At 40.5% G+C, this 15,152-nt stretch overlaps 2 protein-coding genes across 2 annotated transcripts; both read right to left on the reverse strand.

Moving 5' to 3' along the window:
- Positions 1–384: 384 nt before the first annotated feature.
- Positions 385–7,123, reverse strand: atmin (ATM interactor). The gene is made up of 4 exons (XM_023810890.2): positions 6,798–7,123; positions 4,701–4,826; positions 4,271–4,470; positions 385–4,139 (listed from the first exon to the last, which is right to left on the reverse strand). The coding sequence occupies exons 1-4, from the start codon at positions 7,035–7,037 to the stop codon at positions 2,408–2,410; spliced, it is 2,298 nt and encodes a 765-aa protein (XP_023666658.1). The 5' UTR covers positions 7,038–7,123; the 3' UTR covers positions 385–2,407.
- A 696-nt stretch (positions 7,124–7,819) lies between these two features.
- cenpn (centromere protein N) lies at positions 7,820–13,450 on the reverse strand. Its single transcript, XM_023810704.2, has 10 exons — positions 13,019–13,450; positions 12,266–12,311; positions 11,669–11,728; positions 10,791–10,864; positions 10,492–10,665; positions 10,274–10,375; positions 10,116–10,167; positions 9,921–10,030; positions 9,673–9,796; positions 7,820–8,246 (listed from the first exon to the last, which is right to left on the reverse strand). Exons 1-10 carry the CDS (start codon positions 13,187–13,189, stop codon positions 8,125–8,127), a joined length of 1,035 nt encoding a protein of 344 aa, XP_023666472.1. The 5' UTR covers positions 13,190–13,450; the 3' UTR covers positions 7,820–8,124.
- Between the last annotated feature and the right edge of the window lie 1,702 nt (positions 13,451–15,152).

Consider the following 15,152-nt stretch of genomic DNA (forward strand, 5'->3'; position numbering starts at 1 on the left):
TGTGTGGGTATCAGGTGTCTCCAGTCACTGTATGTGCATATTCTGAGGTTAGGCTTTCAAAGCCTCAAAGCAAGAGAATTTAAAGCATGAAGCCCAGAAAAGTAGTTTAATGTATATACAACCTCAAAGTGGCCAGTTGACTTAACTGTCATCTTCAACATTTTACCCTAAACACATTAAAAAGGTCACATTTTACTGGTTATATATGTCATTTTTTTTAATAATATAACTTCAACACCTTTCTCACAAATAATCTGAAAATAAAATGCATCCATTTAATTTACGTACAGATTTGGACTATAAATATTTATCAGGAATCATAGTTTTGTATTTCATATAGCATCTAAGTAAAGTTCATATTAAAAGGAGGGGAAAAAACCAACATTCTCTATTAGAAATTAATTTATTGTGCATCTACTGCATAGCTTTCACAACTGAACATACAGTGCTGCTGATGTACAAAAAGGTACTGCTGTAACTGCCTAACCCGCTTCACATTTAGGCAACACAAGTTAAGACAAGCTGAACATAAAAACACAAAAAACTGGCACATGCATTGGCCAGAGGAAAAAAAAAGCACTAAATTGATTATAAAGTAGATCTCTCCTTCCAGTTTATGTACAATCCTGTAGTAAGACTAAAACTGTTTTTGTTAATTATAACAACGAAAGCAGCAACAACTTAAACTGGAACCATGAATTGTTTTATACATAGTGTCACAAATGTCCCGGATTTACCTATGAGGTCTAAAGAATAACATTTTTTAGCCTCTCAGAACTGGAACACTTGAGATTTTACGTTTATAGACATATTCTCTAATGGAGAGATAACTTGTATGTTTAGTTCATAATCTCATGAAAACAGGACACTGTGCATCACAAATTTGCATAACATTCCTGGAATCTGCACATATTGCACTAAACGAAATCTAAACAAAAATAGCTCTCAAATATTTTAGGACAGCGTGAGATGCATTACCACTGTCAACAGCCAGGGGACCCCAAGGGCACAGAAACATCGACACACAGCCAAGAAAGTAATAACGGGATTGCCAGTATGAACAAGGTCCATTCCTTTGATTTTCAGATGCAGCAGAATCTGCCTCCTGTTGCCAGACAGGAAAGCCAGAAATGAATAAGCCGTTTCTTCTGTAGTGACATCTTTTAAATTGTGATTTCCAAACAAAGTAACATACAAGAAAAGCAGGATGGCAAGAAAGAAATCCCCCCCCCCCCTTTTTTTTTAACATTAGTCAGTCTTCAGTCGTAAACTTAAATATATCTATACATTCATCATGAGTCTGGATCCCTCTGTAAAGTAGCAGCACAGTGTATTTCTGTCAAACACCGTAAACAAAAAGGGAACACTAGGAACAAAGCAGACACCTGAGATAAGGCACCAAAAGAAAACTAATCTTTAACAAGGGAACACATCAGGTATGTAGACCACAAGTTTGGTGGAGGAAAAAAAAATCTATCAGTTCTCCAAACAATTATTGTGTTTCTGTATCATAACTTGTGGTCTATAAATTTTCTAAAGTGAATACAACTGCATCACTTATTGATGAATAATCAAGATGCAAATGAAGACTGGATTTTGGCAGAACACACAGAAATTTGCATTTTATAAATATCCCCTTGCAATTTTAGTTAAAATCCAACCAACAGTGTTTCCACACACACACACACACACACACACAGTACAAACATCATGCAAGAAAAGGAAAACATTCTTTCAGCATGCTGACAAATGACTCTCCTGATATCTTCAAATAAGAAGACCAGCTCTGGTCAGTCACTATTCCTCATAGTCCTGCTAGAAGGATCTCCAACCACAATCTTACTCAGGAAGTTGAAACCCTGTTGGTTTTAATAATGCTACTCCTTCAGTACACCGTGCTGCATTAGACAGCATTAATCAGAATATGAATGGTCTATACTGACGTCTTAATACAAGGTGGTTCTGTTACAATATACAAGACAAGCACTGGCAATCGCATAGCTCAAGCAGGCAAGACTTGCGTACCAGTGAGAGACATGCAGAACCTTAAATGTGGTGGCACAGATAAAGGTGTGCATCTCAAAAGAGAAAACACACCTCCACTGGAAAGCTTGGTAGAATTAGTGTTCTGTGTTTGAAGTAGTACAACATTTTCAACCAACATGCCATAAAGCATTTTCTGTTTTGGGCACACACAAATGATTCAGCTGAGGTATTTAAAAATTGAAATAAATAAAAAGTATGGCAAACAAATTTGGTGGAATGTGCACTGAAAATGTGGTAAATTGAACATAAAGGCTCACTCTTCCTCACGCTTTGCAGATAGAGTTTATGTTACAACATGCCCTGTTAAATGACCTGACTGCCATCACCAACCCCAGAAGTTTGGCCGTCCCAACAAACTAGATCAGAGCGACAAACATTCCGCTGCTGCGTTTCTCCGAGTGCTGAGAGAACACAGTTCCTCACATGTCTGCGTTTCCACAGAGCTGAAATGGGAATCCATGTTCCAGGCGAGGTCGGCCATCAGGAAGTCATCCATTACTGTCTGAGTCTCATTGCTGGTCAAGAACAAGTGGCCCAAGCTCTCAAAAGAGCTGCTCACGGTTTGCGTTTCCGTGCTGCTGAGTTTTATCTGGCTGTCCTGAGCACTGGCTGGAGAAACAGCCTGGACAGGTTTATGTGTCTCTGAGTCTGAGGCCTCAATACTCATTGAGAAGCCCGATTGTTTGAGAAAGTTCCCCAGAGGAACGGGGTCATTTGTGTCCAAGAGGAAGTTGAGATCCGTTTGAGTCTGGGTGTCAAACGTCTCTAGCCCAAGATAATTTGATTGAGGCCTAGGATTATTGTCGTTCTGGGCCGGGTAATCGAGAAACAGAAAGTCAGTTTGAGTTTCGATGTCTAGGGATTCCAAAGGTGTCTCAGAGGTCAAAGTACCAAGTTCACTTTCCTCTGTTTGAGTCTGAATGTGTGCAGCATTTAAAAACTCCTCAAAATCAAAGTCAATGCTGGCATTATGTTCCGGGACAGATGTCAGACCTGGTTCACAGACCACTGTGGCATTAGACAGAGGGCTACTGGTCATTGAGTGGGACAGAATGTTCTCCAGGTCATTGAATAATGCCATAGTCTGAGTCTGGTTGTCGGCCATGGCATTTGTTTGGAGCAGTTCTGTCTGAGAACCAAAACACATGACACCTACTGACTTATGGTCATAGAGACCGGAACTACTGCAGTTCAAAGATTCTTCCACAGCGTCTGTTCTGAAAGGTCTCTCTTTCACGGTGGTCTGTGTTGACACACTAAGGGAACTGCTATCAAAAAGGTCTGTGCACATTATAGCCTGGTCCATCTGACCTCTGTCCTCAGTAACACCTAGGCTGGCACAAGTCTGTGTTTCCCTAGTAATATTATAGGTAGGCAGGCAAGTCTGTGCTCCAATGGAGGATGTTACTTTGGACTGTGAAGGAAAAGTCTGGGTCTCAACGCTGACTGGAAGTTGGACCTGAGCACTAACACTGATGTCTGTTTGGGAGCATGATGAAACTGAGGACTCACTCAAGATGCATGTGCTCCCTGGGGTGAAGCTCTTCGAAAGGTAAGAAATATCAGTCTGAATGTTGGTAGAGGTGCTGTTCTTTTCTGTGGGGTCTCCTGAGTTTTGACCAGAGGTTATACTTTCCAAATTTACTTGTATTCCGGTACTAACAGGATCCAGGCCCAACCTGGGTAAGGGCACCGTCTCTCTAAGGTTCCATGTCTTTGTGTTCACTGTAGGCATCACACTTCCTGACTGAGGCACCAGGTGAACGGTGCTCATTAAGGAGGCTTGATTGTTTACAGCCAACACAACTGACCTGACTGGGGTGCTGTCTGCAGAGGACAGGAGAACTGGCACATGTGCAAACTGCATCACTGGTACGTTCAACAGTGCAACCTTAGGCTTTGGGAGCAGGAGCTTGGGAATACCTTTACTTGGACTGAGGTTCTGGTTGGTTGTATCAGACTTGGATACTCCATCAGCAGAGGGAATTGCTGCGTGGAACTCTTTCTCCAATGGACAAGGCTGCTCTGTAAGTTTGACTTTTGTAGAACCCACAGTTAATCCCTCCATCTTTCTTTTTTTGACTGGCGGATATCTGTAAAACCAAGACGACAAATAAGTCCTGTCATGAGAACCAGTCTCAAAGTTCTCAAACTGCCTTAATTCATGCAACAGTGGTATGTCCTTCTCCTGTGGATTCATGTCCCTGAAAAGGGGATGGCCTACCTGTGCTCAGTTGGCACCTCATGACCTGTTCTGTAGATGTGGGATAGAAGGGCTGCCCGGCTGGCGTAGGGGCAGCCGCAGGTACAGTGGTAGGTCTTCCCACAATCCTCAGCATGTCTCCTCAGGTCCCACTCTGTGCTGTAGCAATTGCTGCACTTGGCACACCTGTGCTTCCTCTCTGCATGCATTTTCATGAAATGCTACTCCAAGACACATAAGAAAACCATGATGATGTGATAAGAAAATGCATCCTTAAAAGAATTTTTAAACTGACGACTGCCTAAAAAACAAAACCCAGCATATGGGAGAGAGAACCAAATTGCTACACCTTTTCAGTACAAAATGGATCAAAGACGTGTGAGACCGAATCTCCATTCTGGAATATCAGCAAGGAGATCTGAAAGTAGCTTTAATGGATTGTGAGTCATACCTGTTTAACCAGGGAAAACTGTGAGAACGGTCGGTTTGGTCCTCTGGGACAGCCTTCTATCGGACAGCAGTAGAGTTTCTGTGATCCCTTCATATCCTTCCTGACCGTAGGGTTGATGAGGCCATCCTGCAATGGGCAGAAACACAGATGTACAAAAAAGGATCTCAAATGGGGTCTGATCACTAGGAAATCAGTTACATTAAAAAGAACACGAGTGACTTATTGTAGTATGCTTTACCAAATCAGGTCAGATTTAGAGTTAGAATACTGACAGTAGTTTAATGCTCAAGGTGTTCAAACAGAATAAACGATATTCAATCATAAATTTCCAAACATATAACTATAACCCAGTTATAAAGGCGCACTAAGATTTTTTCTGGTGAAACAATGCTGCTAGGCATATCCAAGTAAATCTGAGTAAATACTTTGCACCTTTTCAGAACAAAATTAAATCGCTAATGAGGCCATGATATGACCAACAATAAGGAAACAGGGATAGCAAGAGCCCTACATGCACAGCACGGATAAACACGGATTAAAAATGGCTGCTAATCTGCGATGCCTTTTCAAAGGACTATAGGATCGTATGATTGCTATGGAGTCAATGCCTGAAACATCACAGAAATCGATGCAGGCACACAGGGGAAAAACACGCCATGTTACAGCTCTAAGGTTATGAGTACAATGAACATGCTACCGTGCTAACACTCAATTCGAAAAGTGAAATTAGTTGGTTCTATTCTTACATGACCACATAGAACATGCACTGAGGGACAGAAACCTTAAGTAACACCAATATTTAGCAAAAGATTTGCTGGTAGGGTGAATTTAAGATGATACAACTGCTCTTTGTATTCTACAGAGCTCAGTGAAAATTAAACGGCCAAAATTCACACATAAAAGGATGCACATATGTTTATTGCAGATTTAACTCAAATTACAAAAACAGCAAGAAACAAGATCCTTAGGAAAGGTAGATGACTGTGAGGCACTTCTCCAAGCAAAATGAAGGGTAAACAGGGTCAAAAAGTGGATGAAAGTTGCAGACCAGTTATACATGCACATGCCTATGGAGATTGGATTATGCTCTATTCTGCACAGACTAAAATCTTTAAATGATGCATGTGGGGAAAACAAACCTCTTCTGGCCTTTTCTCTTTTTGGGATGGTGTTACTCCGCATTTTATGAGAAAACTGCTGTTTTGGGGTTGAGCATTATTGCAACCGAGCCTTTTCCCGGCCTGGCGAACAGCATATTCACTTTGAGCCTGCGCGGTTCTCTTAAGATTTTCTTATTTTGACAAATACAGGTGTCAGGAATAATAAAATAAACCTAATCCAAAATAACAACATTCCATTACAAATGCGCAGCAGTCATGTCATTGTAGTTAACACATCTCAGCCCTTGGTGTCAATGTTCACCTAAAATCCCTTTCGACATAATTCACAGTAACACTGCTAGCACACCGTGAAACAAACATTAAACTGAACAGAAAAAGTGTTCAGGTAGAACTTTTTAACCATGGGTCTTATATCACAGACCGGCAGTTTAGTGTCATGCAAATAATTACGACAGTCAGATTAAACACATAAAATTAGCCTTCCGCGTCCATTAAAGCACAAGTGACAAGGAGTTCAAACTATCATTTTTCATTTCGACAGAATCAAATTCCTTGTATGTGCGAACGTACAATAAACTCGATTCTGATCAATGTAAAAGATAACGGCACTGAGAACATGCGTAAACATCAACACCAAATATTATTGATATTAATAAATAATGTTTTGCTTGAATACGCTTCTCAAAATGCTTTACACCGGCGGAAGCGCTTGTACGCGCATCATACAGCACAGATACATTATTACTGCGTACATATTTCTGCGTGCACGACCAAATACACGCAATAAGAGCACGGAGCTCTGCGTTAATCAGCCAGCGTTCATCACTCCGCTGCCGGCAAACGCTCACCCAAAGCACTGACGATGAGCAACTTGCCTGTGAACAGCCAACAACTCGAAATTGCACTGTTTACCCCTCGCTGAGCTTGCGGCATTTGGAAGCATATATATGTAGTTTAAAAGCTGCTCTGTACACACCTTGACCCTGTGTGACTTCACCAGATGCATGTTGAGCGCAGGGGTATTGGGGAGGATTTTCCCGCATCCTTCGACCGTGCAGAGGATGTTGGTGCGCACCTCTTTGGTCAGCTCGGTAATCGAGGGCTTTATGATCTCCCGGGGCTGAGACGGCGGCCCCTTATCTTCCTGACTGGGGGAGCAGACCTTGCTGTTCCTATATAGGTGAGCTCCTCTTGCCTCGGATGCGGTAGCAGCCATCTTTCTGCTGTCAAGCCGAACAAACGGAGCAAGGCGGCGCAGTAGAGCCGACACTTCCGGGGGATCGCCCCTCCGGTGCTTGTCCATCAACGTCATAAAAGAGGCGTGTTCCCGACGGGAAGTGACGTTGTTCGTGACGTTTCCATTCGAGTTCCGACTCGGAAATAATCGAACGCATATGGCAAGCCGTTTTAACATTTAATCAAGTCACACTCCTATCCGTAATTACATTTTAGATATTCACAATAGCTTTTCTCCTAGTCAAAATTGTATTCTTACTAGTCAAAAAGAGCATTTCAGATATCCACATCGTCATTCTTCCTAGGAGAAATTACGTCACTTTTGCCATTCATGTCTATTGTGCTTTTTAATTTCAGATATCAACAATTATATTTCAGATATCCAGAATGTTCATTCTGGATATCTGCAATTGAATTCTTACTAGGAAAAACTCCCATTTCAGATATCTACAATGCAATTGTTATTAGTCGCAATTAATTTTTTTTAAAAATGTATTCGAAATTACATTATGGATATCTAATATGGTGGTACCCTTTCGGATATCTGAAATTAAAATTAAAAAGATCCCAGGGCAGGGAAGAGCAAAGATAACTGTCCTAAATGGAGTTTAGCGTGTCCCCCTGTTCCCTTAATAAATCTCCCTCTAGAAAGGCGATTCTCAGCATGTCGGTCTCCCAAGTCATCATGCTCCATTAGTGTCTCAAATTCTAGTCTCTCCGCCTAAAATTCAAGTTTCATTAAGTAAAAGCTCTCAAAATACATACAATGAACCAGTAATTTATTTTAACAAAAATATAAAAACTGCATTTTCCAGCAGTAGAAAGCAAATACACCTATTCAAAATTTGCCGTCTTCCACAAATTCAACTGACAAGGCAACTGTTATGGAAAGCAGAGAGTATTGTAAGATATATACATTAAAAGCAGAATGGAATAAGATGGTAAAAGCAGTGCAACAATACACACTTCATACAAATGAACACAAAACAATAAGACACATGGATACACTCCAGACAGTTCGCTTCAAGTCTGTACAATAAAATATTCTCAGGTCTCCAGTCTGTACTTCAATGATCTGGACCTAGTGTATCAGAGGCAATGCTAGGACCTTTGTCTCGGATCACAAAGTAATTCCTTCCTTTCTGCGTTATAGATGACAGCAGAGGTGTCAGGGGTGTAGAAGCCATTCCTAAAAACAAAAATAAGAATATGACAGCTTAGCTCCAAGAAGGTATCTGCTATTGCACCATTAAGCAGGGTAATTGACCAGTATCTTAGAAATACAACGATCTTAATGATCCAACTAATTTGCGTTGGTGTCAACAAAACCAGTCTCTGAAAAGGCAGGCAAAATAAATGCAGAGAATGTTACTGCCCCTCGGTGGCGAAATGACGCACTGCATTTGACAAGAATATTACTGCAGTCACAACTGACGGATTTTTAAAACGCTAGTAGAATCAGCCCATTTTTAACAGTATTTTCTCTACATTAATGATTAGCACAACTATAATGAACCAAGTTTGTGGCATGTGAGGAAAGTCAGATGGTTATGCTGCAGAAGTGCTAATTTCAGGGGCACCACAAGAGACACTTCGTGCATGTGAAGTGTTCATAGCTAGTTCAAAGGTATTTTTTTTGTTAATTAATTTAGCAACTAATATTCCAATATATAACGTTGGTGTCAAAACAAAATACCACTCTAGAATAGAAGATTTATGTATCGGCAGACTAACGCTGAAATCTATTTTTCATGTACAGAGATTCTTTAGTGCACCGATTTATGCATCGCCACATTAACTCCGAAATTCGATTTTTAATTAATTTATGATTTAAATATGTTTGGATTTCAGATGGAGAAATGTTGCAAAGCCTCTATAATACTATATGTGGTGCGCTCTAAACTATTCCCACATTGTCAATACATGCTGCATGTGTGGTAATATGAGGAACATACTGGCACATATTGCTGGACAACATCCTGACACAGACAAGGCATCAGAGAAGCATAAAAGCTCAATGTAGTTTATGCTACGACAACAGCAAATGTAGCTTTTTGTTAACGTCTGATTTTACGTTAAAATTTATACTATTGTATTTGAAGTTGTTTTGCATTATTTAAATGCTGCCTTTGAAAATTATTTGGAGTGTGCTACGTTTACTCATGTTAAGTTCAGCTGCACAGCTATTATGTAAAGCTTTAGTTTTTTACATGGTTCAAGGCTTTAAAATTCTAAATAACAGAAAAAACTCATAGTATCAAATCGGGATATCCATAGAACTGCACTACACATCAAATCGGCACCTAGGTATCACGATAATACCGTATCGGTAAGTGACTGCTCATTCCAAACCCTAATGATTAACCAAATGTGTTTTGCTATCCAGACAAAATGGTCTTTTGGTGCTTTGGCACCCTTAAGCAACACCTTTAAATTTAAATTCAGATTAAAAACACAAAGATGAGTGGCAAACAACTCCCCACAAAAATGAACGTGGGGGACATGAAAAGTATCAAAGTTCATTCAAAGGAAGGAAGGAAAGCAGGAATGATAATTTAGACAGCAGATTAAAAGTTCCAGAGTATGATACTTTCCAGAATGAAAAAGGTACGCACCTGAAGTAATGCAGTATTTCAGTGATTCAAGGAGGTTGCTGCTGGTGAACTTGACTACACCCCGGAAGGGCTCATCCCTGCCATTAAGGCTCTCGTTCCCATGTTCTCTGTACTTAGTTTCCAGCTGATATAAAAAAGGAAACTGGGATGATGCCGCATTCTCTTTGACCTTTGAGGTCACCACAACTGCCCTCGTGTACAGGTGGTGAAGGAAAGGACAGAAAGGAGAGAGACTGAAGGTGCTGTACCTTGTAAGTAGCTCTCTCCAGCTTTGGTGGATCCTCGTAACCAAAGGCCTCAGCAGCTGCCCGCTGTTTATGTTCCACGAGTTTAGCGTGTTCATTTTCAATATTGGGATCTTGGCAAGGAAAGGAAAAAAATCTCAGAATTAATCTCTACATCACAAGTTTCTAAAATACTGCTTTAAAAGTGTCACCTCATACTTGGAAGCGGATTGCTCTCCTTCAATGGCTTTGGACAACTTGATGGGAATACCTGAAATGTGTGGTCAAAAATTTAAAAACGGAAAATGTCTTGTTTGTAGACATTATCAAGGTCTCCTCATTCCCCCACAACATAAGAAAAAGTTGCCTGTACATACCTGCTTGTACTGTCTCATCAACAAATCTCTCAGAGCAGTGATGCAACGCCCATTAAGGTGAGCATTTTTGATTGAACTGTACCCAGCGGCCAGAACCAAAGCCTGTGGATCACACTACACGTTACACCAAATACAGGACAATGTGCCAGCATCATAAAATGGACTTAAACAGAATATACTCAGGAGGCACAAAGCAGGTTAAGTAAGGTTCACTTTACCTGAAACAACAGAGGCTTGTGTTTGTTGGTCAAACCGGAAACAAACACATAAGGAGTCTGAAGATGGTGCATGACATATGTTGGTTTTAAGTGGTTTGGTCTGTTAAAATTGTCCCCCCAAGCAATTCGAATCCAAACAGATTCATCCTGGTGCCTCTTCAGCTTTATGGAAACCTGCAAAGTATTCAAAGCACCTTTCATTACCGTGAATGTTGTCTGCTTATTTTCCTCCTAGTCTGCATTCAGATCTCAGTGATTTCTTCTCATTCGTCTAGGAGTCTGTGAGGCCGGGTACGTACATGACCGATGAGATCCTTCAGATGTGCTTTAAATCGCTCTCTAAAATGCATCAGCTCCAAAGACTGGGCTTCATCTGCACAAAGACAATTGACAAAAGTAAATGGACCAAAACACAACAAAAGAGAAATAAAACCAGCACCCAATTCTTCATGACTAGGGCTCGTCAATATGGCAAAGTATTTTATTGCAATAATTTTTCTCCCATAGCATTCAGTATCGATAATTATTACTATATAATTCAAGTCATCAATTATTTACTTCAATGCTCCATTATGGTTGAAAATTCCCCTAGGATTCCCCTTAAACAGATTCAGAATATGAAAAAAGATGACAAATCGATCTGCAAGCTGAAATCTAATTTTAATAACTAAATCATACAAAAATAAAACTTTTCTGCATAGGGCATAAAACTAGCTGACAGTATGGTTTGTTGTTCTGCAGCCTGCAGCTTGTTCCAGGGAACCTGACTGACATTGATGGTATCGAGTTGCCATGTTGAAAAATAAAATGCCGTATCTCATCTTGAACCAATGCGGGATGTGATTTGTGCTGTATTCCAGTATTTCATGATTTCTGCTCAGCAAATTTTATCACTGGCTTTCTGTAAATGCTTACATTTTGCACGTTCTACTGCTGCGCGTTCCGAAAAGACTACCATGCCATTGGTTGGAATCATGTTAATGTTTGTGATTCGTGCCATCATACAATGCTCCTCATCAAAAGTTCATCCAAGTTTTTCATTTTCTTATCGGTTTAATTTTATATGTCAATGAGTCAGTATATTATTTCTATCACCTAGGCCAATTCATGACAAAAGCAAATATTATACGGGAATGATTGAAATTTGACAGCAAAATAAGAGCCGGCATCACCTTACCATCAGTTTCCACCATCTGGTAAGCATACCACATCCCCCGCTTTGGGTTCTCTATGCAGTCTGGCAGAAGGAAAGTTATTTACAATAAATGTTAATTAACATCAAGCAGGCAAAGGAAGAAAAACAGTAAAGCAAAAGAAATGGTGGACCATGAGGATCTCTCTCATTATACACTTTTTACTGAACAATTTGCATGCTTCCTATTACTTAAGGTAGGGAAACATAGTGGCTCAATGGGTTGCTTTGCAGCTCCAGAGCTGGGGATTTGAATGTCACCCCTGATCCATGTTGACAGATTGCATGTTTTCCCTGGGTGGTGTGGGATTCTTCTCTCAGTGCAAAAGACAGGAAAATTGACATCTCTAAATTGTGAATTGTGAAATTGTGAAGATTGGAATCCAGGGCGTTTTCCTGCCTTGTGCCCTATTTCACCTGGGATGGGCTCCAACCTTGGATCACTAAAGGTATTACATAAAGCACTTTGCACTAATTTAGAATCATTCTAACAGGCCTGGCAAGCGCACTTACTGCGTCCAGAGTACGGCCCGGTAACCCGAATACGTTAAGGAAAGGAATAACATTTCAGACAAGACTTACAAAGCATTTCTACCTCCGCGACATGTTTCATTGACAGGTCGTTTTCCTATAGGAAACACAAAGGGAGAGAAGTGGCCGGGTCAGGGAACGCGACTGTGCGGCGGGGTGCGCAGCACGCGCAGTGTCCCGGATGCTTTTCACTAGAAGAAACGACAAAAATGCCAGCTGGCCGAGCCACTCAAAAACACAACATCGCTTGAAGTGTAACTCACTGATGTCCTATTATCATGCCTTATTAACCCATCAAATATTTCATCTGTGGAATTTACACAGCAATCGTTTACATTTTTAGATCAAGGCTGCAAACTCCCCTGACTCACGCTATCTGACTCTCACGCTCAAGCAGGAAATCTTACGGCAAATCTGAATTATTCCATTATAAACCTAAAATTAGCTACATCAAAAGCGTTGGGGTAGCTTGCAAAACCGACAAACTATTTACAAGTTAAATAAAACTGCTACATGCATGTAAATGTGTGTGCAGACGTGATTCGAAAATCTCACTCCAGCCAGCTGACCAAAGTTGGCAGCTGTTACATTTACTTTCAATTGCGCATAGCATTTACATTTTTACTTTTAATTTAGCAGACCCCTTTTCCAAAACAACACACAAGTGAAGGAAATACAATATAAAAGTACGTGCGACCAAGGAGTCGACTAGGACTATGAATCGATTAGCAAAAAGACAAAACGATTAAAAATATGCGAGAAGCGGCAGGCGGTTGCCGGCCGAGCAAAGCGAGCCAAACGAACCCGGCAGAGAGAGATGAGGTTATCACACAGCAGCCACTTCGGCTGCATGGATTCCAGCGATCCGAGTTGTGCTTCCGACAAGCAGCCCCACCGCCCCAGGACGCCGTTCAGCTTGCTGGAGGGTATTCTCCGCACCGTCTGCCGCAGAAGTGCTTCGGCTGCAGCATCCATGCCGCTGCGAGAGGCGGACACACCTACAGCACCGACTGGGCCGAAAGGCTAACCAGCTAACTAGATTTTAAAATCGCCGTCCACTGGAACCATATAACAGGCCGGCGTTAAATGCTTTAAGATATAACTATATGTTTATTTATAACATATCATTACTGTACCAATACACCATATAACTGCCTAAAACGTTCGACTCTAAGCTTGGAAACGAAAACATGCCATTGGAAAAAAATTTAAACAAGCCGCCAATGTGCGCAGTTGAAACTGATGGACATCCTGTGAGCCAATCACTGCCGACGTCCCGCCCAAAGGCGCATGCGCAGATCGTCAGCTTAGCCTAAAATCGTCATACTGAGAATAACAGAAGGACTGGGAGGGTTATTCGTATTTAGGCAAATAGATCACTTGATTTTTGATTTCACGCTACTGGAAAAGTTCCGAAACAACACTTACATTTAAACAGTATATGTTTTATTGTTTAGTCAGCTATGCAGTGAATTGTTTGTGTAGAGCTGAAATGGATGATTGGGGCATTATTTCAAAAGCAAAATAAGCAATTTTAAAAGAAGCTCACATAAAATACCCATCTATATTCGAAAATGCAATTTAAAAGAGTCACGGCCAGGCGTATAACCGTTGAAGCTGGTAATACTGGCCCAGACAAGCAATCATTTGACAGACCTCGATTCATCCTTTTCAAATTAATACTGGGAATAGTGGTTTATACATCATGCCTGATGCCACCTGATACTTTCACGTTTGAGTCATATTTCGTAGTGATATTAAATTAATTAAAAATGACACAATATAATAGAGACCAAGATAACACTCACAGCATTCCCACCAGTAATATATTTGTCTCCGACTGCTGGAGAGGAGGATAAACTGACGGCCAGTTTACAAAGAAGCACATTGTCTCTAATGTAAATTCTTGGATCAAGGTTGGTCCTCGTCATCATCTACCATCATCATTCCTGAGACGAGTGTAAACGTCAACAATTTCATTTGGCTGTATCCCCTTTAATATAATTAATAAAAATGTATATTGTACCAAAGCTGAGATACTGCCCACGTATGAGGGCTGCGGATGATACAATACATTAATGTGCTTATAATAATGTACGTATTAATCTAATTTGAGATTTTTTGTAATTGTAATCCCGGAATTCAAATTCGTTTGTTTACTACACTTTAAATAAGACATAAAAACGGACTATGATTGCTGTGACGAGAATCCTCGATGGCGAGTCTGGGTTATGAACCAGTTCATTTTTATGTCGGTATTTCAGAATGGAACCTGCAGCTTTCTCAGCGCGTGCATCCCCGCTGCCGCTTTGCCAAGAGGTGCTGAATAACACTTTATTTGACGGGGCACAAATAATACAGTATTATGCCATTATTTATGTATCAATGATCCACAAACTCTCTTATAATTACATACTATTCTCATGTTAGTTCATCATTAATGAATCGTGACGCATGTTTCATCTCCAGCAGTCACTCTCCTTGTTACTATATCTGTTAATTCTGTAAACCTTTGTGAACTACTTATGGAACTACTGAAGGAAGAAGTCATGAATAACACAAGCTGAATACTGATCACATATTATTTGTGCATCATTAACGAATCATGATGCATCTTTCATCCCAAGCAGTTACTATATTTTTGTATTCTATAAACCCTTGTGAACTACCAAGGAACTACTGAAAGAACAAGTTATGGATCACCATGCAGTGAAATACAGATATCATACTGTTATCATATTTGTTCATCATTACTGAATCGTGACGCATCTTTTATCTTAAGCACCGACTGCATTTGTTCATGATTTGCTAGTAATTGAGCTATTACTATATATCTGTGCCCCATCAAGTAAAGTGTGACCTGTGCTAGGACTGTCACTGTAAGTCCATCCGTCGTGTTTTGTGGCTGTAGCCTATGAGGGATTACGGGAAAAGGAAA

The sequence above is a fragment of the Paramormyrops kingsleyae genome, chromosome 11 (genome assembly GCF_048594095.1).
Source record: "Paramormyrops kingsleyae isolate MSU_618 chromosome 11, PKINGS_0.4, whole genome shotgun sequence".
NCBI lineage: Eukaryota > Metazoa > Chordata > Actinopteri > Osteoglossiformes > Mormyridae > Paramormyrops > Paramormyrops kingsleyae.